At 41.1% G+C, this 22,467-nt stretch overlaps 1 protein-coding gene across 7 annotated transcripts in view; it reads left to right on the forward strand.

Moving 5' to 3' along the window:
- Positions 1-21,039, forward strand: part of LOC110505634 (serine/threonine-protein phosphatase 2A 56 kDa regulatory subunit epsilon isoform) — a 79,583-nt gene extending 58,544 nt beyond the window's left edge. For all 7 annotated transcript variants that reach the window (XM_021584980.3, XM_021584979.3, XM_021584976.3 and 4 more), the window contains 11 exons: positions 4,832-4,933; positions 6,511-6,603; positions 6,725-6,855; positions 6,952-7,011; positions 14,938-15,046; positions 15,379-15,432; positions 15,566-15,616; positions 18,258-18,377; positions 18,787-18,914; positions 19,065-19,166; positions 19,489-21,039. In XM_021584980.3, the coding sequence (XP_021440655.2) occupies positions 4,832-4,933; positions 6,511-6,603; positions 6,725-6,855; positions 6,952-7,011; positions 14,938-15,046; positions 15,379-15,432; positions 15,566-15,616; positions 18,258-18,377; positions 18,787-18,914; positions 19,065-19,166; positions 19,489-19,588 (1,050 nt within the window). In that variant the 3' untranslated portion in view covers positions 19,589-21,039. The remainder of the gene's footprint in view (positions 1-4,831; positions 4,934-6,510; positions 6,604-6,724; positions 6,856-6,951; positions 7,012-14,937; positions 15,047-15,378; positions 15,433-15,565; positions 15,617-18,257; positions 18,378-18,786; positions 18,915-19,064; positions 19,167-19,488) is intronic.
- Positions 21,040-22,467: the final 1,428 nt, after the last annotated feature.

The following is a 22,467-nucleotide window of genomic DNA, read 5'->3' on the forward strand; positions in this document are numbered from 1 at the left end:
TTCAATCTCTCCCAGTCTGCTGTCCCCACATGCTTCAAGATGGCCACCATTGTTCATGTACCCAAGAAGGCAAAGGTAACTGAACTGAATGACTATTGCCCCGTAGCACTAACTTCTGTTATCACAAAGTGCTTTGAGAGACTAGTCAAGGATAATTTCAACTCCACCTTACCTGCCACCCTAGACCCACTAACCCAATAGGTCCACAGACGATGCAATCGCCATCACACTGCACGCCGTCCTATCCCATCTGGACAAGAGCAATACCTATGTAAGAATGCTGTTCATTGACTACAGCTCAGCATTCAACACCATAGTACCCTCCAAGCTCATCATTAAGGTGGAGGTCCTGGGTCTCAACCCCGCCCTGTGCGATTCGGTCCTGGACTTCATGACGGGCTGCCCCCAGGTGGTGAAGGTAGGAAACAACATCTCCACTTCGCTGACCCTCAACACTGAGGCCCCACAACGGTGTGTGCTAACCCCTTTCCTGTACTCCCTGTTCACCCATGACTGTGTGGCCATGCACGCCTCCAACTCAATTATCAAGTTTGCAGACACAGTAGTAGGCTTGATAATAGAATTTGTTTAAATTAATGATTAGAATATTCCACCCTGAAACCATATAATTGTACGAAATTGATTATAGTCAGTAAAATTGTAATTAATGATGTGTGTAGTTTTAGTCAGAATTAGGGTAAAACAATGTATCTGTACAATATATTGTTTATAGTATCTTAAACAGACTGTCTGAGCAAAATTCGGTGCCGACCTTGGCTAGGGGCCACAGATTTGGGAGAGGGCAGGGAGTACTTCTCACGGCCTCCCTAATCTTAGGGGATGACAGGGAGTGCTTCTCACGGCCTCCATAATCTTTGTCGGCTGGGTAGTGATACAGTATGTGTGTAGGATGTGTATGTGTGTATGATATCTACTGTTTGTGGAAGTATGTGCGCCGCTATAAAATGGATGTCTTTGTATTGTGGACTTCAGAACGTTCTCGTGAATAAATTGTACTGACCTTTTGCATAAGCTGAGTCTTTGACTAATTATTATTAAACCCATGGTTTTACGGACCTCGGGGATGTTCAATCCCAATGATAATAACATTCTCGTGACAAGGCTTCATCACCAACAACGACGAGACAGACTGTAGGGAGGAGGTGAGGTCACTCGGAGTGTGGTGTCAGGAAAACAACCTCACTCAACGTCAACAAAACAAAGGTTGTGGACTTCAGGAAACAGCAGAGGGAACACCTCCCCTATCCACATCGAAGGGACAGCAGTGGAAAGTTAAGTTCCTCAGCGTACACATCACGGACAAACTGAAATAGTCCACCCACACATACAGTGTGGTGAAGGCGCAACAGCGCCTCTTCAACCTCAGGAGGCTGAAGAAATGTGTCTTGACACCCAAAAACCCCCACTAAGTTTTACAGATGCACAATTGAGAGCTTCCTGTATGGCAACTGCACCGCCCACTATCGTATTGCTCTCCAGAGGGTGGTGCGGTCTGCACAAGGCATCACTGGGGGCAAACTACCTGCCCTCCAGGACACCTATAGCACCTGATGTCAGATGAAGGGCATAAAGATCATCAAGGGCAACAACCACCTGAGCCACTGCCTGTTCACCCCGCTATCATCCAGAAGGCGAGGTCCGTACAGGTGCATCAAAGAGACTGAGAAACAGCTTCTATCTGAAGGCCATCAGAGAGGCTGCATCCTACATAGACTTGAAATGATTAGCCACTCTAACAAATGGATCTCTAGTCACTTAATTAATGCCACTTTAATTATGTTTATGTATCTTGCATTACTTATCCCATATTTACAGTGCCTTGCGAAAGTATTCGGCCCCCTTGAACTTTGCGAACTTTTGCCACATTTCAGGCTTCAAACATAAAGATATAAAATTGTATTTTTTTGTGAAGAATCAACAACAAGTGGGACACAATCATGAAGTGGAAAGACATTTATTGGATATTTCAAACCTTTTTTAACAAATCAAAAACTGAAAAATTGGGCGTGTAAAATTATTCAGCCCCTTTACTTTCAGTGCAGCAAACTCTCTCCATAAGTTCAGTGAGGATCTCTGAATGATCCAATGTTGACCTAAATGACTAATGATGATAAATACAATCCACCTGTGTGTAACAAGTCTCAGTATAAATGGACCTGCACTGTGATAGTCTCAGAGGTCCGTTAAAAGCGCAGAGAGCATCATGAAGAACAAGGAACACACCAGGCAGGTCCGAGATACTGTTGTGAAGAAGTTTAAAGCCGGATTTGGATACAAAAAGATTTCCCAAGCTTTAAACATCCCAAGGAGCACTGTGCAAGCGATAATATTGAAATGGAAGCAGTATCAGACCACTGCAAATCTACCAAGACCTGGCCGTCCCTCTAAACTTTCAGCTCATACAAGGAGAAGACTGATCAGAGATGCAGCCAAGAGGCCCATGATCACTCTGGATGAACTGCAGAGATCTACAGCTGAGGTGGGAGACTCTGTCCATAGGACAACAATCAGTCATATATTGCACAAATCTGGCCTTTATGGAAGAGTGGCAAGAAGAAAGCCATTTCTTAAAGATATCCATAAAAAGTGTTGTTTAAAGTTTGCCACAAGCCACCTGGGAGAGACACCAAACATGTGGAAGAAGGTGCTCTGGTCAGATGAAACCAAAATTGAACTTTTTGGCAACAATGCAACACGTTATGTTTGGCGTAAAAGCAACACAGCTCATCCCCCTGAACACACCATCCCCACTGTCAAACATGGTGGTGGCAGCATCATGGTTTGGGCCTGCTTTTCTTCAGCAGGGACAGGGAAGATGGTTAAAATTGATGGGAAGATGGATGGAGCCAAATACAGGACCATTCTGGAAGAAAACCTGATGGAATCTGCAAAAGACCTGAGACTGGGACGGAGATTTGTCTTCCAACAAGACAATGATCCAAAACATAAAGCAAAATCTACAATGGAATGGTTCAAAAATAAACATATCCAGGTGTTAGAATGGCCAAGTCAAAGTCCAGACCTGAATCCAATCGAGAATCTGTGGAAAGAACTGAAAACTGCTGTTCACAAATGCTCTCCATCCAACCTCACTGAGCTTGAGCTGTTTTGCAAGGAGGAATGGGAAAAAATTTCAGTCTCTCGATGTGTAAAACTGATAGAGACATACCCCAAGCGACTTACAGCTGTAATCGCAGCAAAAGGTGGCGCTACAAAGTATTAACTTAAGGGGGCTGAATAATTTTGCACGCCCAATTTTTCAGTTTTTGATTTGTTAAAAAAGTTTAAAATATCCAATAAATGTCGTTCCACTTCATGATTGTGTCCCACTTGTTGTTGATTCTTCACAAAAAAATACAGTTTTATATCTGTATGTTTTGAAGCCTGAAATGTGGCAAAAGGTCGCAAAGTTCAAGGGGGCCGAATACTTTCGCAAGGCACTGTATATACTGTATTTTATACCATCTATTGCTTCTTGCCTATGCTGCTCGGTCATTGCTCATCCTTACTTTTATATGTACATATTCTTATTCCATCCTTTTACTTAGATGTGTGTGTGTTAGGTATTTGTGGAATTGTTAGATTACTTGTTGATATTGCTGCACTGTCGGAACTAGAAGTACAAGCATTTCGCTACACTCAAATAACATCTGCTAACCATGTGTATGTGACCAATAACATTTTATTTGGATTTGATTTTTCACTATGCTCTAATCTATGGATTTCACATCACTGGGAATACAGTTATGTTTCTGTTGGTCACGGATACCTTAAAAAAAAAAAAAGGCAGGGGGGTGGAGCAGAACTTGTCCGTATCTGGTGTGACGAGCATTTGCCTCCTTCGCATAGTTGATCAGGCTTTTGATTGTGTCCTGTGGAACATTGTACCACTCCTCAATGGGTAGCATGTCTGGTGAGTATGCAAGGCTCTAAAACAATTTGAGGCGGCTTATGTAGAGAATGTAACATTCCATTCTCTAGCAACAGTTCTGGTGGACATTCCTGCAGTCAGCATGCCAATTGGAGCCTTTAACTTGACACATCTGTGACATTGTATTTTGTGACAAATGCACATTTTAGTGACCTTTTATTGTTCCCAGCACAAGGTGCACCTGTGTAATGATCATGCTGTTTAATCGGCTGGAATATCTTGGTAAAGGAGAAATTCTCACTAACAGATTTTAGAGAAATAAGTTGTGCATATGGAACATTCCTGGGATATTTTATTTGAGCTCAAGAAACTTGGGACCAACACTTTACACGTTGCGTTCATATTTTTGATCAGTATAGTCTCAAGAACCAAGGACTACAAAAAAAGGTAAGACTCGGCTAGTGGCTAACATGTCAAATCATGTAAAACTCTATAGAAAGTCGACACCAAATGCGTAGGTATAAAGGAGAGAGGATAAACTTAGTCAATAACACATCCGTTGAAGGGAGATGTACTTCAAAGGAGAGGACTATAAACTTTTAATTTAAAAAACTTCCCAAAACAAATCAATCAGGTTGATTGGAATCAGGTGAGCCTACTTAAGGTGTGGGGGAAGGAAGTCCCGATCTTCAGGAAGTGGGAGTGACAGATGGTAGGTGGAGAGGAAGAGAGTGGGGAATTTTCTGCTGTTTGTATTTAATTTAGCTAGTTGACAAGAACAATGCTCATTAGTCAACATTTTGGTTTCACATCAGTATTGAAGTGCCTGAGTTGGCTATAAAACTGATTGTTATATTACTCTGTGTCAATTGCCTTAATTTCCAGTGAAATCAGTTGATTTTGAAATCTGTTGATTTACCCCTTTACCCTGTCTTCCAGGTGTCTTACAACATATTCCGGACCCTTCCGCCCACGGACAGTAATGAGTTTGACCCAGAGGAGGATGAACCCACACTCGAGGCCTCATGGCCGCACTTACAGGTAACAGCATAGGCTAGAATTGATGTATACGTTTCTGTGAGTATTCGTTCTGTCTTCAATTGGAGACTGAGTTTTGTCTCCCCCCCCATGAGAACCTTTCTGGTGTCATAGCTATTTTTGATATGTTCTTTTGTATGTGGACATTTGAGCTGGTGTTGAGCGTGTTCTGTTTCTCGGTCCCTGATTTAGTAAGATTTTATTACGGGTCTATTGTCAGGTGCTCATTCTCTCACCACCGTTTCTTTGGAACTGCTGCTCTGCCTCCTTAACCCCTCTGGCGCAGACGTGCCGCTAGTCACCCACCTCGACAACATCCGGTGAAATTGCAGAGCGCCAAATTCAAAATACAGTAATTGTTTATTATGACTTTCATAAAAATACAAGTGTTATACAACAGCTTAAAGATGAACTTCTTGTTAATCCAGCCGCTTTGTCAGATTTCAAAAAGGCTTTCACGCAAAAGCATACCATGCGATTATCTGAGGACAGACCCCCGCTTACAAAAGCATACAAACATTTTCCAACCAAGTAAAGGAGTCACGAAAGTCAGAAATGGCGATAAAATGAATCACTTACCTTTTGAAGAGCTTCATCTGGTTGCAGTCACAAGAGTCCCAGCTACACAATAAATGTTTGTTTTGTTCGATAAAGTCCCTCTTTATATCCCAAAAACTCAGTTTTGTTGGCGTGTTTTGTTCATTAATCCACTGGCTCAAAGGCTGTCAAAGCATGCAGACGAATACATCCTAATAGTACTGGTAAAGTTTGTCGAAACATGTCAAACTATGTTGATAATTAATCCTCATGTTGTCAATTGTCTAAATAATCAATAATATTTAAACCGGACAATAGCATATTCAATAGAAAGGAAAAACAACGAAGGGCGCGCACATGGTCACGCGCACAAACCAGTACTGCATGCTTCCTCAGTCCACTGACAGAAAGGTCTCATTCTTCTTAATTTTTCAGAAAACAAGCCTGAAACAATGTCTAAAGACTGTTGACATCTAGTGGAAGCCATAGGAACTGCAATCTGGGTCCTAACACATTAGATACTCAATAGGCATTCAATTGAAAACCACCCACATAAAAAAAAATCCACTTCCTGAATGGATTTTTCTCAGGTTTTCGCCTGCCAAATCAGTTCTGTTATACTCACAGACATTATTTTAACAGTTTTGGGAACTTTAGTGTTTTCTATCAAAATCTACCAATTATATGCATATCCTAGCTTCTGGGCCTGAGTAACAGGCAGTTTACTTTGGGCACGCTTGTCATCCAGACGTCAAAATACTGCCCCCAAGCCATAAGAAATTTTAAGAAAATCGATGCCTATCTCAAGGAAATTCTTCCTGGTAAAAGTTTTATTTTGTTTATTACATTTCCAAAGCAACAGCCAGGTTCATTTGACCGCATTTTGAGATTAACCCGCCTAGTCATAAGCCCCTCCCCATGGCCGTCTTGTAACCATGGTTACCACTTAAGGTACTAGTGACCCTACCCATGTTTTGCCTCTGTGACCTTTGACCTCCATCCCTTAACATCTCCATCTCGCTCTTTCTTTCACTGTATCATAGCTGGTGTATGAGTTCTTCATACGATTCTTGGAGAGTCAAGAATTCCAGCCCAGCATTGCCAAAAAGTACATAGACCAGAAATTTGTTCTACAGGTGAGTGAGACTGTTACATTGAGGCTGCACTTTAAAAAATGTAGACTAGTGTTGTACGAGTTTGTAGTTGTTTCATATCTTTTTCTTTCCCTTTTTGTTCTTTCTCCCTGGCTCTCTGTAGCTCTTGGAGCTATTTGACAGTGAGGATCCTCGGGAGAGAGACTACCTGAAAACAGTCTTACACAGAATCTATGGGAAATTCCTGGGGCTGAGGGCTTTTATACGAAAACAGATCAATAATATTTTTCTACGGTAAGACGGCGCTCCTCATTCTCCTCTACTCAGACCGTTGTGGTACTTTCACTGATGTTTCACTAACGTTTATCCACTCTCTCCTCTCTCGTAAAGTTTTGTTTATGAGACTGAGCACTTTAACGGGGTTGCTGAGTTACTGGAGATCTTGGGAAGGTATGTGACCCTGGATTAATTTATGGTTAGTTCTGATGCCTTTGTTCTCAGGCGCTGTCTTAACCCTTTACACTTGTGGGAATTGGACTATATGGATAGGGATAAATTGAAGTGTTTCTTACAAAATAAATATGAAAGGAATATGCCTAAGCATGGTAGCAATTGAAAAGGAACAGTTTGGAGATTATGGGAAACGTATTAGATCAAAGTTGAGGACGTAACAGGTTCACCTGACACGACTGAATCCAAACATTACACTGTGTATTTTACATTTACTGTACTTTTTGTCGCATTTGTCGATAACGAAATCTAGAAATACTCTGGACACATTCACTAACATTATAAGAATAGGTGCAACACAAGACAAATAAATGACAAGGGTTTGAGTGAGAGGACTAACTAGTGTCTCAGTGGTCACACAACTCTCAAGTGTGCACAGTTCCTAAGTAATTTCAATGCACTTTTATGACTCAGTATTCAATTAAGGTGATTTTATTTTTTATTTTGCTCTCCTATAGTGGTTCTTCCTTTAAAAGTTACGAGTTTATGCCGTGACCGTTTGTGGTAGACTGTGGCATTCTGTCATTGCACCACACTATCACAAGGGGGAGTTAAAACTCTGCTCTATCGGAAGTCTAAACTGTGGCAATTAATGGAGGCGTTTTCCATCTGAGAGTCTCTCCTCTGGCACTAGAGTCCTGCATCAGGCAACAATAACAAACTATCTGTGGTCCTGGAGCTAAGAGAGAACTTTTGTAAATAACATGGGGGTATTTCACTTGACATTTGGACTAACGATTTTCCAAAAAAATAGGCGCGGTGAGCTTTTGGTTTCTCTCCCGCTAAAAACAGAAATCATTCTAAGTAACAAACTGGCTTTATTTTAAAATTATTAATGTCTCACCCCATGTTCAAGAATGGCCTTTTACCCTTTATAAGTGTTCACTTTTGGTTATTTGAAACAATCATCTCCAAAATATTGTTATTTTTTTAAACGAACCGATTTATTATTATTATTATTATTAATATTATTATTATTATTAACCCTGCATTATAATTATATAAAAACCCCTTAGATATTCTCACAGATTGGATTTTTATTTAGACTCCTCCAATCCTCCAAATGTTGTTATTGGCGGAGAGTCGGGCAGCATTGGCGGAGTTGGAGAGGGCGAAGAACAAGATGGAGTCACAATCCATGCCAGGCAAACATGCAGATTATTTCTACTACATTTTAGTTGCAACAAGTTTGATCGGGTTTAAATCAGGAGACGTACATGTAGAGATGAGAAAAATGTTTGTAGATTTACTGTAGGCCTACCGTAGGCGACATGAGTCTCACTAGTGTTGAGTAATGTGCTGTTAAGTGTTGTAGGTCTTAGTTTTAATTAACCTTTATTTTACTACTTAACGGTCTACTTACTCTGCTGGTGTCTTGACCCAGTTTATGCCTTAATTTGCAATGCAAACCATAATGAATTACTTTGGGAATACATGGAAGGGAAAAAAAGTGGAGAACTTCTCTGTTGGCCCTGAAGGCCTTTTGAAAACAATTAATGAACATGCACCTGTGGAACGGTTGTTAAGACACTAACAGCTTACAGACGGTAGGCAATTAAGGTCACAGTTATGAGAACTTTGGACACTAAAGAGGCTTTTCTACTGACTTTGAAAAACACCAAAAGAAATGCCTTAGGCATGCTGCAAGGAGGCATGAGGACTGCAGATGTGAGACGCCTAAGACAGCGCTACAGGGAGACAGGACGGACGGCTGATCGTCCTCGCAGTGGCAGACCACGTGTAACAACACCTGTACAGGATCGGTACATCCGAACATCTCACCTGCGGGACAGGTACAGGATGATGGCAACAACTGCCCGAGTTACACCAGGAACGCACAATCCCTCCATCAGTGCTCAGACTGACCGCAATAGGCTGAGAGCGGCTGGACTGAGGGCTTGTAGGCCTGTTGTAAGGCAGGTCCTCACCAGACATCACCGACAACAACATTACCTATGGGCACATACACTAATACATATTTTTTTTAAATAAAAAAATTCACTTTTCCCACGTTGAATAGTAGTCGCTGTCCATGGTTCTGAAACACATCAGTGCGTTGTTGAATTAGTGCCTTTTCCTAGACTATATTGCTATGTGCACAATAGCAAAGTTAACCAGCTTATTGGTGTAGTGGAGCCCTTGCCTTATTGTCTATGAAAAGTGAGGAGGAAGGAAACCCCAACTTAATTAGGTCTATAATCAATAGACTAACTGTTAAATGTTGCTGGCTTTATAAATAATATGCAGTGCCTTCAGAAACTATTCAGACCCCTCCACATTTTGTTACTTTACAGCCTTATTCTAAAATGGATTAAATACATTTTCCCCCTCAGCAATCTACACACAATACCCTATAATGACAGTGAAAACAGGATTTTAGAAATGTTTACAATTGTGTTAAAAATATTTACATAATTATTCAGACCATTATTCAGACCCTTTGCTGTGAGACTCAATTGAGCTCAGGTGGATCCTGTTTCCATTGATCATCCTTGAGATGTTTCTACAACTTGAGGGGAGTCCACCTGTGGTAAATTCAATTGTTTGGACATGATTTGGAAAGGTACACACCTGTCTATATAAGGTCCCACAGTTGACAGTGCATCAGAGCAAAGACCAAGCCATGAGGTTGAAGGAATTGTCCATAGCTCCAGGACAGGATGGGGAAGGGTACCAAAAATGTCTGCAGCATTGAAGTCCCCCAAGAACACAGAGGCCTCCGTTGTTTTTAAATTGAAGTTTGGAACCACCAAGACTCTTCCTAGAGCTGGCCGCTTGGCCAAACTGCGCAATTGTGGGAGAAGGGCCTTGGTCAGGGAGGTGACCAAGAACCCGATGTTCACTCTGACAGAGCTCTAGAGTTCCTCTGTGGAGATGGTTGTCTTTTTGGAAGGTTCTCCCATCTCTGCAGCACTCCAGCAATCAGGCCTTTATGGTAGCGGCCAGATGGAAGCCACTCCTCAGTAAAAAAAAAACACATGGTAGTCCGCTTGTAATTTGCCAAAAGGCACCCAAAGACTCAGACCATGAGAAACAAGATTCTCCGGTCTGATGAAACCAAGATTGAACTATCTGGTCTGAATGCCAAATGTCACGTATGGAGGAAACCTGGCACCATCCCTATGGTGAAACATGGCGGTGGCAGCATCATGCTGTAAGAATTTTTTTCATCTTTATTTAACCAGGTAGGCAAGTTGAGAACAAGTTCTCATTTACAATTGTGACCTGGCCAAGATAAAGCAAAGCAGTTCGACATATATAACAACACAGAGTTACACATGGAGTAAAACAAACACACAGTCAATAATACAGTAGAAATATAAGTTTATATACAATGTGTGCAAATGAGGTAAGGGAGGTAAAGGCAAAAAAAGACCATGGTGGCGAAGTAAATACAATATAGCAAGTAAAACACTTGAATGGTAGATTGGCAGTGGAAGAATGTGCAAAGTAGAAATAAAAATAATGGGGTGCAAAGGAGCTAAATAAATAAATACAGTAGGGGAAGAGGTAGTTGTTTGGGCTAAATTATAGATGGGCTATGTACAGGTGCAGTAATCTGTGAGCTGCTCTGACAGCTGATTCTTAAAGCTAGTGAGGGAGATAAGTGTTTCCAGTTTCAGAGATTTTTGTAGTATGTTCCAGTCATTGGCAGCAGAGAACTGGAAGGAGAGGGTCCAAAGGAAGAATTGGTTTTGAACACACTGAACTCTATCAGAACCAGACCAGGCGAGGCAATCATTTGAGAAACCAAGGCTATCGAGTCTGCCGATGAGGATGTGGTGATTGACAGAGTCGAAAGCTTTGACCAGGTCAATGAGTACGGCTGCACAGTATTGTCTCTTATCGATGGCAGTTAAGATATCGTGGGATGAGTGGGATGTCCGCAGCTGCTTTCCAATCTTTGGGAATCTCAGATGACACGAGAGGTTGAACAGGCTAGTAATAGGGGTTGCAACTATTTTGGCAGATCATTTTAGAGAGAAAGGGTCCAGATTGTCTAGCCTGGCTGATTTGTAAGGGTCCAGATTTTGCAGCTCTTTCAGAACATCAGCTGACTGGATTTGGGAGGAGGAGAAATGGGGAAGGCTTGGGCGAGTTGCTGTGGGGGGTACAGTGCAGTTGACCGGGGTAGGGGTAGCCAGGTGGAAAGCATGGCCAGCCGTAGAAAAATGCTTATTGAAATTCTCAATTGTAGTGGATTTATCGGTGGCGACAGAGTTTCCTATCCTCAGTGCAGTGGGCAGCTGGGAGGAGGTGTTCTTATTCTCCATGGACTTTAGTGTCCCAGAACTTTTTTGAGTTTGTGTTGCAGGAAGGACATTTCTGCTTGAGAAAGCTAGCCTTGGCTTTTCTAACTGCCTGTGTATATTGGTTTCTAACTTTCCTGAAAAGTTGCATATCACGGGGGCTGTTCGATGCTAATGCAGAATGCCAAAGGATGTTTTTGTGTTGGTTAAGGGCAGTCAGGTCTGGAGAGAACCAATGGCTATATGTGTTCCTGGTTCTAAATTTCTTGAATGGGGCATGCTTATTTAAGATGGTGAGGAAGGCATTTGAAAAAAATAACCAGGCATCCTCTACTGACGGGATGAGGTAAATATCCTTCCAGGATACCCAGGTCGATTAGAAAGGCCTGCTCGCTGAAGTGTTTCAGGGACTTTTTTTTCAACAGCAGGGAGTGAGAGACTAGTCAGGATTGAGGCAAAGATGAACGGAGTAAAGTTCAGCGAGAGCCTTGATGAACCTGCTCCAGAGCGCTCAGGACCTCAGACTGGGGTGAAGGTTCACCTTACAACAGGACAACGACCCTAAGCATACAACCAAGGCATCGCACGAGTGGCTTCGGGACAAGTCTCTAAATGTCTTTGAGTGGACCAGCCGAACTTGAACCTGATTTAAACATGTCTGGAGAGACCTGAAAATAGCTTTGCTGCAGCGCTCCCCATCCAACATGGCAGAGCTTGAGAGGATCTGCAGAGAAGAATGGGAGAAACTACCCAAATACAGGTGTGTCGAGCTTGTAGCGTCATACCCAAGGAGACTCATGCGTGTAATCGCTGCCAAAGGTGTTTCAACAAAGTACTGAGTAAAGGGTCTGAATACTTATGTAAATATGATATTTCCGTTTAACATTTTTGATAAATTAGCAAACATTTCTAAAAACCTGTTTTGCTTTGTCATTATGGGTTGTTGTGTGTAGACTGGGCAAAGGGGAAAAACTTTCTAATTGTATTTGTCACGTGCCGAATATAACAGGTGAAGAACTTAGTGAAATACGTACAAGCCCTTAACCAACAATGCAGTTTTAAGAAAAATAATAATGTCCAAAATAATTAAAGAGCAGCAGTAAATAACAATCGCAAGGCTATATAAAGGGGGTACCGGTACAGAGTCAATGTGCGGGGGCACCGGTTAGTCGAGGTAATATGAGGGCACCGGTTAGTTGAGGTAATATGTACATGTAGGTAGAGCTATTTAAGTGACTATGCATAGATAATAAGAGAGAGTAGTAGCAGCAGTGTTGAAGAGGGGGGGGACAATGCAAATATTCTGGGTATCCATTTGATTAGATGTTCAGGAGTCTTATGGCTTGGTGGTGGAAGCTGTTTAGAAGCCTCTTGGACCTAGACTTGGTGCTCCGGTACCGCTTGCCGTGCGGTAGCAGAAAGAACAGTCTATGACCAGGGTGGCTGGAGTCTTTGACAATTTTTAGGGCCTTCCTCTGACACCGCCAATTTAATACATTTCAGAATATGGCTCTAACTTAACAAATGTGGAAAAAGTCAAGTGGTCTGAATACTTTACGGATGCACTGTATATCTACATTAATAAGACAGCTTCTGTTGCTGTTTTGAGTGTTTAATAGCCTACTGATTCTGTGAGCATCAAGCCTCGCAACATGTTAAGTGAAACATTTTTATCTTTGCTTTGCTGTAATAAAGGCGTTGTACTTGATTTCATTAGAACAGCCTCTGGTATTATACCATGTATTTAGTGTTGACCCTGTTCCATATTGTCAAAAAAATGATATTCATAATAATGCTCTTTTTTTCTTGATCTACTTATTGTTATTACTATTATGATCATTATCGTAATAAGTAATGTCATCATTAGTAGGCTTAGTATAGCAGCCTTGTACAACCACCAGCTGTAGGCCTAAGAGCGCATCCTGTTTAGTCTCTATACTGTAACTTACTTAGGCTTGCCTATATTTCAATATTTGTATAGGCTACTGTATCAATCAGTCATTAATTTGTTCATGTCATCACATTGTATATGAGTCATTCAAGAGTTGAAATGCAATCAAGCATTTTAGTTTTAAAAAAGCTAGCCTTGAATAATTAGCTTAAATAATAAATAAACCGTTCTATTACGGAAATTGCATTCACAATGCAGCTGTTTTTAGTAAAGGCTTAACAAAAAAGTTACAACAGACTCTGGTACGCTTAGAATTTATTTAGTGTTTACATTGTTCCCAATGGTCAAAAATTATATAATTTAACTGCACCTCTTTGGCACACATAATATGCGCGCAGGGCTTGCTCCTTACCTTATTTTTCTTGAGTTCCAGTCTTTTCCACAATTAATTAAATTTCACACATCTGACTTCCCCTTTACCTCATGAGCAACCAGTAAACATTCCCCCATTTTGAGTTTTTGTCACGTACTCTGCATCCATTTTGCTGTTAATGTTCGGAGTTTGTTATAACCAATTTATTGATGTGCTTATGCTATAGGTCAGGCCCTATTGGTCAAGTACATTTTAATGCATACATGTGTCACGTAAAGAGATCAAGGGTTGAGGGAATAGGGAATGTTTTTTTCTAAACAAATGAGGGCTTTCGTTAACACTACTTTTCTGTCAGAATTCTGTAATTATATTGCAGTTTCAGCAACACGAACTGTGCGATAAACACTGGAAGGCGCTACAGCATGGAAGAGAGAGCGATGCTAGTCACACAATTACTCAGTCTTTTTCTTTTAACACAAAGTAGCAAGTCTGAGGCTGGTACAATCAAATCAATTGCTGGTCGCACTCCCTCTTCTCATTTGTGTGTCTTAATTATTTATTATTATTTTCAAACCATGTGCTTAAAGCATCAGTCAAGCTCAGTGAATATAGTTGATTTGATTAAAACACATAGGATGTGTCTATGGAAAATGACATGTTTAAACATTTTGACCAATCGATTGGTCTAAAGAACAGACAATTCTTGGTCGACCAAGATTTTTGGGGGTTGGGGACAGACGACGTTAGACTTACGGGTGTTTGACATGCTTGTATGACATCTAAAGCACTATTTATTATAATCCTCAACGTTGCATCTTTCAAAATGGATTGATTCCTCTTAATTTACAGCATTTTCCTCACTCGGACAACAAAAAACGTGCGCAATTTGCCCAATTAGCAGGAGGGTTGAGAGCAACATCTTGCCACGTGTGGTGCTCAACTTCCGAAACTCTGTCAGTCAAAAACGCATACAGCCATGTGAAGAGCAGAGCCTGAGCTCTGATGTAGTTTTATAGCATTTTACTGTACAGCCACTGCGATCCTATTTAGGTGCTTATTAGTGTCCAAATCTGCCGGCTACAAGTGCAAAGGGTTAAAGGATTTACCATTTCATCATCCGTGGGTCTTAGTTTTGTAGCCCAGGCTAAAGCTTGTTGGTTACTTTGCATAAAGTAGCTACAGTACCTGTGTAATTTCCATTGGCCCATGTAAAAGCTATTGATCCTTAATGTATCTTTGCCTCAGTCTTGTTAACATTGATTCTCCAGTAAGCTTTATACTAAATTCTTGTCTCTTTGTACTGACGTGTAATTTGCCATCCTGGCTTAGCGATGCGTTTCTCTCTCTTGCAGCATAATCAATGGTTTTGCCCTGCCGCTCAAAGCAGAGCACAAACAGTTTCTGGTCAAAGTGTTGATCCCCCTCCACACTGTCAGGAGTCTGTCCCTCTTCCACGCACAGGTACTGTGTGTATGACTGTGTGCAATCATAATTTTGTTGATGTTCAACATCCGGGTTTGGTTCTCCAACCCTGTTCCTGGAAAACTACCCTCCTGTTGGTTTTTGCTCCAACCCCAATTGAAACTTATCAACCAGCTAAATATTAGAATTGGGTGCACTAGATTAGGGTTGGAGAAAACTGACAGGATGGTAGCTCTCCAGAAACAGGGTTGGAGAGCCCTGTTCTACATGATTGTCTGTCCAGTGAGTCGATCCTAATTGGTATTCCACATTTTCCAACCATGACATTGACAATGTGTTATGTTTTTCTTTATTGCGACTTATTTTTCCAGTTGGCGTATTGCATTGTACAGTTCCTAGAGAAAGACCCAGCGTTAACAGAACCAGTAAGTGTTATCTCCCCCATGGTCACACCACCTTGTAATCAGAAGGGTCTTTTAATCAGTCACCGTCTCCCTTCAGTCACATTTCTCTCTCACATCTATCGCTCTCACATCTATTAATCTAATCTATCTATAGGTCATCAGGGGTTTACTGAAGTTCTGGCCAAAAACCTGCAGTCAAAAAGAGGTAAGAGCACTGGAAGTTTCCCTTCCTAGGTCTGGAGCTGCTAATGTTAATGGGAGTTTAGATCTGTTACCTAGATAGTAACGACCTGATGTGTTGTCCTGCTCAGGTGTTTGTAACTGTGTTCTCAGGTGATGTACCTCCGGTGTGTTCTCAGGTGGTGTACCTGGGTTAGGGTGTGTTAGTAACTAATTCAGGGCTGCCCGCTTGCCCGGCAACATCTGCCAAGCTAATCTGGCCAGTTAATCAAGCTTTCACATGGCCCGCTTGGGTCAGAACATTTTCAAACTCCAAAACAGACTAATTATTATTTATATTTCATCTTTCACAATCTAACCGATGTCTGACGCTTCACTCTTGCTATCAACCAGCATTCCGTTTCCAAGCTGGGGCAAGAATGTCAAAGCCTCAGTATCAAATCAAATAAATCAAATCAAATTTTATTTGTCACATACACATGGTTAGCAGATGTTAATGCGAGTGTAGCGAAATGCTTGTGCTTCTAGTTCCGACAATGCAGTAATAACCAACAAGTAATCTAACTAACAATTCCAAAACTACTGTCTTATACACAGTGTAAGGGGATAAAGAATATGTACATAAAGATATATGGATGAGTGATGTATGGTCAGATTACAGTGGCAAGAAAAAGTATATGAACTCTTTGGAATTACCTGGATTTCTGCATAAATTGCTTGTCAAATTTGATCTGATCTTCATCTAAGTCACAACAATAGACAGTGTTTTTCAACTAATAACACACAAATCAATATATTTTTTGTCTATATTGAATACATAATTTAAACATTCAGTGTAGGTTGAATAAAGCATATGAACCCCTAGGATAATGACTTCTCCAAAAAGCTAAATGGAATTAGGAGTCCAATCAATGAGACGAGATCGGAGATGTTGGTTAGAGCTGCCTTGCCCTATAAAAAAAATCACTCACAAAATTTGAGTTTGCTATTCACAAGAAGTATTGCCTGATGTGAACCATGCCTCGAACAAAAGAGCTCTCAGAAGACCTAAGATTAAGAATGGTTAACTTGCATAAAGCTGGAAAGGGTTAGAAAAGTATCTCTAAAAGCCTTGATGTTGATCAGTCCACGGTAAGACAAATTGTCTATAAATGGAGAAAGTTCAGCACTGTTGCTACTCTCCCTAGGAGTGGCTGTCCTGCAAAGATGACTGCAAGAGCGAGTGTCAGCCAAAGACTTACAGAAATCTCTGGACCATGCTAACATCTCTGTTGACGAGTCTACAATATGTAAAACACTAAACAAGAATGGTGTTCATGGGAGGACACCACGGAAGAAGCCACTGCTGTCCAAAAAATAATTGCTGCACGTCTGAAGTTCGCAAAAGAGGACCTGGATGTTCCACAGCGCCACTGGAAAAATAGTCTGTGGACAGATGAAACTACAGTTGAGTTGTTTGGAAGGAACACACAACACTGTGTAGAGAAAAAAAGCATCGCACGCCAACATCAAAACCTCATCCCAACTGTAAAGTATGGTGGAGGAAGCATCATGGTTTGGGGCTGCTTTGCTGCCTCAGGGCCTGGACAGCTTGCGATCATCAACAGAAAAATGTATTCTCAAGTTTATCAAGACATTTTGCAGGAGAATATTAGGTTCTTTGTCCGCCAATTAAAGCTCAACAGAAGTTGGGTGATGCAACAGGACAATGACCTAAAACGCAGAAGTAAATCAACAACAGAATGGCTTCAACAGAAGAAAATACACCTTCTGGAGTGGCTCAATCAGAGCCCTGACCTTAACCCGATTTGAGATTTTGTGGCATGACCCCAGTTCACACCAGACATCCCAAGAATATTGCTGAAACGGTTTTGTAAAGAGGAATTGTCTAAAATTCCTTCTGACCGTTTTGCAAGTCTGATCCACAACTACAGAAAACGTTTGGTTGAGATTGTTGCTGCAAAAGGGGAGGGTCAACCAGTTATTAAATCCAAGGGTTCACATACTTTTCCCACCCTGCACTGTGAATTTTTACACTATGTGTTCAATAAAGACATGAAAACATTATTATTGTGTGTTATTAGTTTAAGAAGACTAGACAAACAAATTGTTGTGAAAATTATTCTTTAACTTGTCCCCCTTCATCTATACTGAAGTGGATTTAACAGGTGGCGTAGCTGGTCAGTCTGTCATGGAAAGAGGTGTTCCTAATGTGTTGTGCGCTCTGTGTTTAAAAAATAATAATTGTATTTTACTTTTATTTAACTAGGCAAGTCAGTTAAGAACAAATTCTTCTTTTCACTGACGGCCTAGGAACAGTGGGTTAACTGCCTTGTTCAGGGGCAGAACAACATATTTGTATGTCCTCATTGAGAGTTGGCATGGTTTTATTTTTGTTTTCCAATCAGTGTAAATATCAGATTGTATGGTTGGCTATAATCGCCTATAAGGTACTTGCCCAGACTGCAAATTAAACCCCGCCATGATTTGAAATTCTGCATGCATGACTTGCTTTCCTGTAATCTGGCCCAGGCCAGTCATTTTCTCATTCGGGACAGTAGTTTTTACTTGTTACTGGCCTGGTGTTCCACAATCTAATTTACCTGAATGTCAAACCCTGTCAGGTGATGTACCTCAGGTGTGTTTGTAACTGTGTGTGTTCTCAGGTTATGTACCTGGGGGAGCTGGAGGAGATCCTAGACGTGATTGAACCGACACAGTTCGTCAAGATCCAGGAGCCGCTTTTCAAACAGATCTCCAGATGCGTATCCAGCCCACACTTCCAGGTCCGTCTATAGAGAAGGACACAAATCCTGGCGGGTTTTTAGGTCAATGCTGTCTGACCGCCTTGGGATGTCCCTACCCTAAACCCTAATCTTAACCCATACTCTTACCATAACCTGTCCCTGACCTACAACTTCCCTTACTTAATCTTCAAAGGGTTAGGGAAGTCCCAAAGGTCCCGGCTAGCACGGACCCTGGTTTTTAGTGGTAATCTCAGCATATCTATGGTGCTCTTATAAGTACATGGTTGTTGTTGGAGGGTTTAGCCTTGTCCCAGATCTGTTTGTGCTGTATAGCTAACTTCTAGGGTCGTTGTCATGACAACAACCATAGGATCACAAAATTAATCTGAAAAGAGGCTAGTGCGTATGGGTGTAGGTATTGTGTATTAAATCTCTGTGTCCCTGGCAGGTGGCAGAGAGGGCCCTGTACTACTGGAACAACGAGTACATCATGAGTCTGATTGAGGAGAACTCCAGCGTTATCTTACCCATCATGTTCGCCAGCCTGTACAGGATCTCCAAAGAACACTGGAACCCGTGAGTCTACCTCAACACATCCTCACACAGATTGGTCCTATTAAAAAAACTTGATTTATCACCTTGTATTTGTTTTCATTAGAGAGAACATAAGTTTTGAAAGAGTTGAAATTGGCTGTTTTTTTACATGTTTTTTATTTTGGCTTGAAGGGCGATAGTGGCGTTGGTGTACAACGTACTGAAAGCATTCATGGAGATGAACAGTACCTTGTTTGATGAGCTCACAGCTACTTACAAGTCAGACCGCCAGCGGTAAGATATGCTGCATCATTAATGGTGCCTCTGTGGTGTGGTCCTGCATAGTGCTGTTGTATTAAGTGTGTATAGTTTTAGACACCTATTCAAATAGGCCCATGCTCACTACACGGAAAATTACTGTACAGAAAAATTACTGTTTTTATGCAGAATAACACTTTTTTTTTCCTCATACACTGTCTGGTGTGTGTAATATTGTGATTCTTGACTCTAGCAGGATAAGGATATGTACTTAGTGGTGGAAAACCAGTAGTAATATCTCAGTAATCTGCAGCTAGTCCTGCCTTGCCCCCGCCCCCTCCCCCCGTACTGTCTGCAGTGAGAAGAAGAAGGAGAAGGAGAGGGAGGAGCTTTGGAAGAAGTTAGAGGACCTGGAGCTGAAGAGGAGCCTTAGGCGTGACGGGATGATTCCCACTTAACGAAGCGCCACGCTCCTCTCCCATCCATGTCCACTGGAGCACGCCCCGTGGATCCTGTACGGCCATCTGGAACGGCATGGAGCGACCGTGTTTTTTTTGTGTTTTTTTTTCTGTATTGTGCGACTTACTTTATGGTAGATTCACACGTTGTTTCATTATTTCAACAGCACTGTAAATAACTTTTATCCTTAAACTGCTATTATTGCGAAATAAAAATGGTAAAAAAATAAAATAAAACGCGATAAGGAACTTGTGTGGGGGTAAAAATATACTTTGGACATTAAGACTTGAAATGAACAGCAAAGTTAAAACAATCTGTTAACTTCCCTCCTATTTGAGAACCCTACCCACTCTACAAACCCATTTTCCATCTCTGGTTCTACTCTTTGCTCTTTCTCTCTCCTCTCTGTCCCTCTCACAATTGGTGCTTCTGTACCTCTCTCCCTTTGTGGGACGTCCTGACTGAGTGAGATACCTGGGAGGCCCTGCCCTGACCAAGAGGGCACCCCTTCTCTCTGTAAGGACCACCCTCTGACCCCTCCTGACCTGACTCATGCTGAAGCCATGCTGGTATTATATTATATGGACCCAGTAGCCATGAGGAAATGAATTTAACCCCTCGTCCCTCTCAACCCCTCCTCCAAGAGGCGAACATGTTAAGGTCCTGTATGTACAGGGACTAAAATAAAAAAAACAAGGGAAGATCTCCATACACATACTTACATTCATTCTCTCGCACCATTTTTCTCCCCACTTCCACATTTGTTTCTTTTCACTTGTGTGTGTTTCTCCCCAATGATTGATTGATTTCTGTCAGTTCAGTTGTCTCTTTGGTTTTGTGGACTTTGACCCTGCAGTACCAGGTAGCCTGGTATCAGTCTGGTACTGGTACCCTCCAGCCACACAGAAAATCTGAATTTTTTTAAAAACAATTGCGAGTTATAGAGGAGCACCAAACTCGCCTATTGTGAAAAGGAGTGTCACTCCCAAGTGTGCTTTACACAGTATTACAAACCTGTATATTGTTATTAAATGCAGTACACTGATATATTGTATCTTGTAGTAATTTTGCATATATTTTTGCTTGGGAACAGCCAAGAAGTATTCTGTATATGAGTTAATATGGAACAAGACTATCTGGTATTTATGATTCGTTTTTTCTCTGTTTCCTTCTTAGTTTTTAATCTCTCTTTTGGGATTTTTATTGTTTCTTTGAACATCAGATATTTTTTATTGTGGAGTGGAAGAGGGAATGGCAGAGAGGGATGGCTTGGCCCAGTTCATATCCCGTTTAAATTTACATTAAGTTCAGCATTTTTGCCCCCTTAAATAATTTGTGCTTTAGGGTGGCCCAGATATAATATGAATGAAAAGAAGAAAAAAGGGGTTGAAGAAATACACGTTTATTTAAAAAAAAAAAAAAACATAATTAAACCTGTTTTGTGATGAAAGCTCAGATGCTGGATTGCTTTATTTTCAGACAGCATACCACTATTTACTTTGTGTATGTGATGGAGAGGTGAAAAACACATGAAGGCGTCATGGGTTTTTGATTGTTGCTTAGCTACTCCGCTATGTATTTCATGACTAATTGATTCTGCTCGTCACTTGACTACTCAAGCAAGTCAGCAACAACTAAAGTAGTCTGCAGTCAACAGACCCGTCTCAATATCCTTTGGTATGATGAATGATCGATTACAGGAGTTTACTCATTGTTTGTTAAATTGCTTTGGTTCACCAATAATTAGCAGAATGTGAGTTTTGTTTTAAAAACTGAAAAACCTCTCTGGGATGCTAGTGTCCCACCTCGCCAACAGCCAGTGAAATTGCAGGGTGCCAAATTCAAACAAATCTCATAAGTAAAATTCCTAAAACATACAAGTATTTTACGCCATTTTAAAGAAACTTCTTGTTAATCCAGCCACAGTGTCTGATTTCAAAAAGGCTTTACGACGAAAGCAAAAACCTCATTTGAAATTGGCGTGTTGTTCAGAAATGCATTGTCTCAAACAAACGTCCGGTGAAATTGCAGAGAGCCACGTCAAATTACCGAAATACTCATAAACATTGATGAAAGATACAAGTGTTATACATGGGATTAAAGATACACTTGTTAATGCAGCCGCTGTGTCCGATTTCAAAAAAGCTTTACGCTGTTAGCACACAATGTGATTGTTAGGTCAGCGCCTAGCCACAGAAAACCATAGTCATTTTCCAACCAAGGAGAGGTGTCACAAAATTCAGAAATGGTGTTAAAATTAATCACTTACCAATGATGATCTTCATCTGATGGAACTCCCAGGTCTCCATGTTAGACAATAAATGTTTGTTTTGTTTGATAAAGTTAATCTTTATGTCCAAATACCTCTTTTTGTTTGCGCGTTTAGTCCAGTATTCCAAATGCACAAAGCCCAGACGAAAAGCCCAAAAAGTTCCATTAAAGTTTGCAGAAACATGTCAAACGATGTGTATATAATCAATCTAGGATGTCTTTATGATAAATCTTCAATAATATTCCAACCGGACAATACTGTTTTCATTAGAAAGGAAAGGGAAAGAACCTCGTGCGAGACTAAACTAAATCTACTGGAAGCCTTAGGAAGTGCAATCTGACCCCATAGACACAGGATATTGGATAGGCAATCACTTTTTTTTTAAAAACTACATCTCAGATTTCCCACTTCCTGTTTAGATTTTTCTCTTTTTTTGCCTGCCATATGACAAATGTTATACTCAGACATTATCTTAACAGTTTTGGAAACTTTAGAGTTTTCTATCCAAATCTACTAATTATATGCATATCCAAGCTTCTGGGCCTGAGTAAAAGGTAGTTTACTCTGGGCACCTTATTCATCCAAGCTACTCAATACTGCCCCCTG

Source organism: Oncorhynchus mykiss, chromosome 25, assembly GCF_057628025.1.
Source record: "Oncorhynchus mykiss isolate SJ-2025 chromosome 25, ASM5762802v1, whole genome shotgun sequence".
Taxonomy (NCBI): Eukaryota; Metazoa; Chordata; class Actinopteri; order Salmoniformes; family Salmonidae; genus Oncorhynchus; species Oncorhynchus mykiss.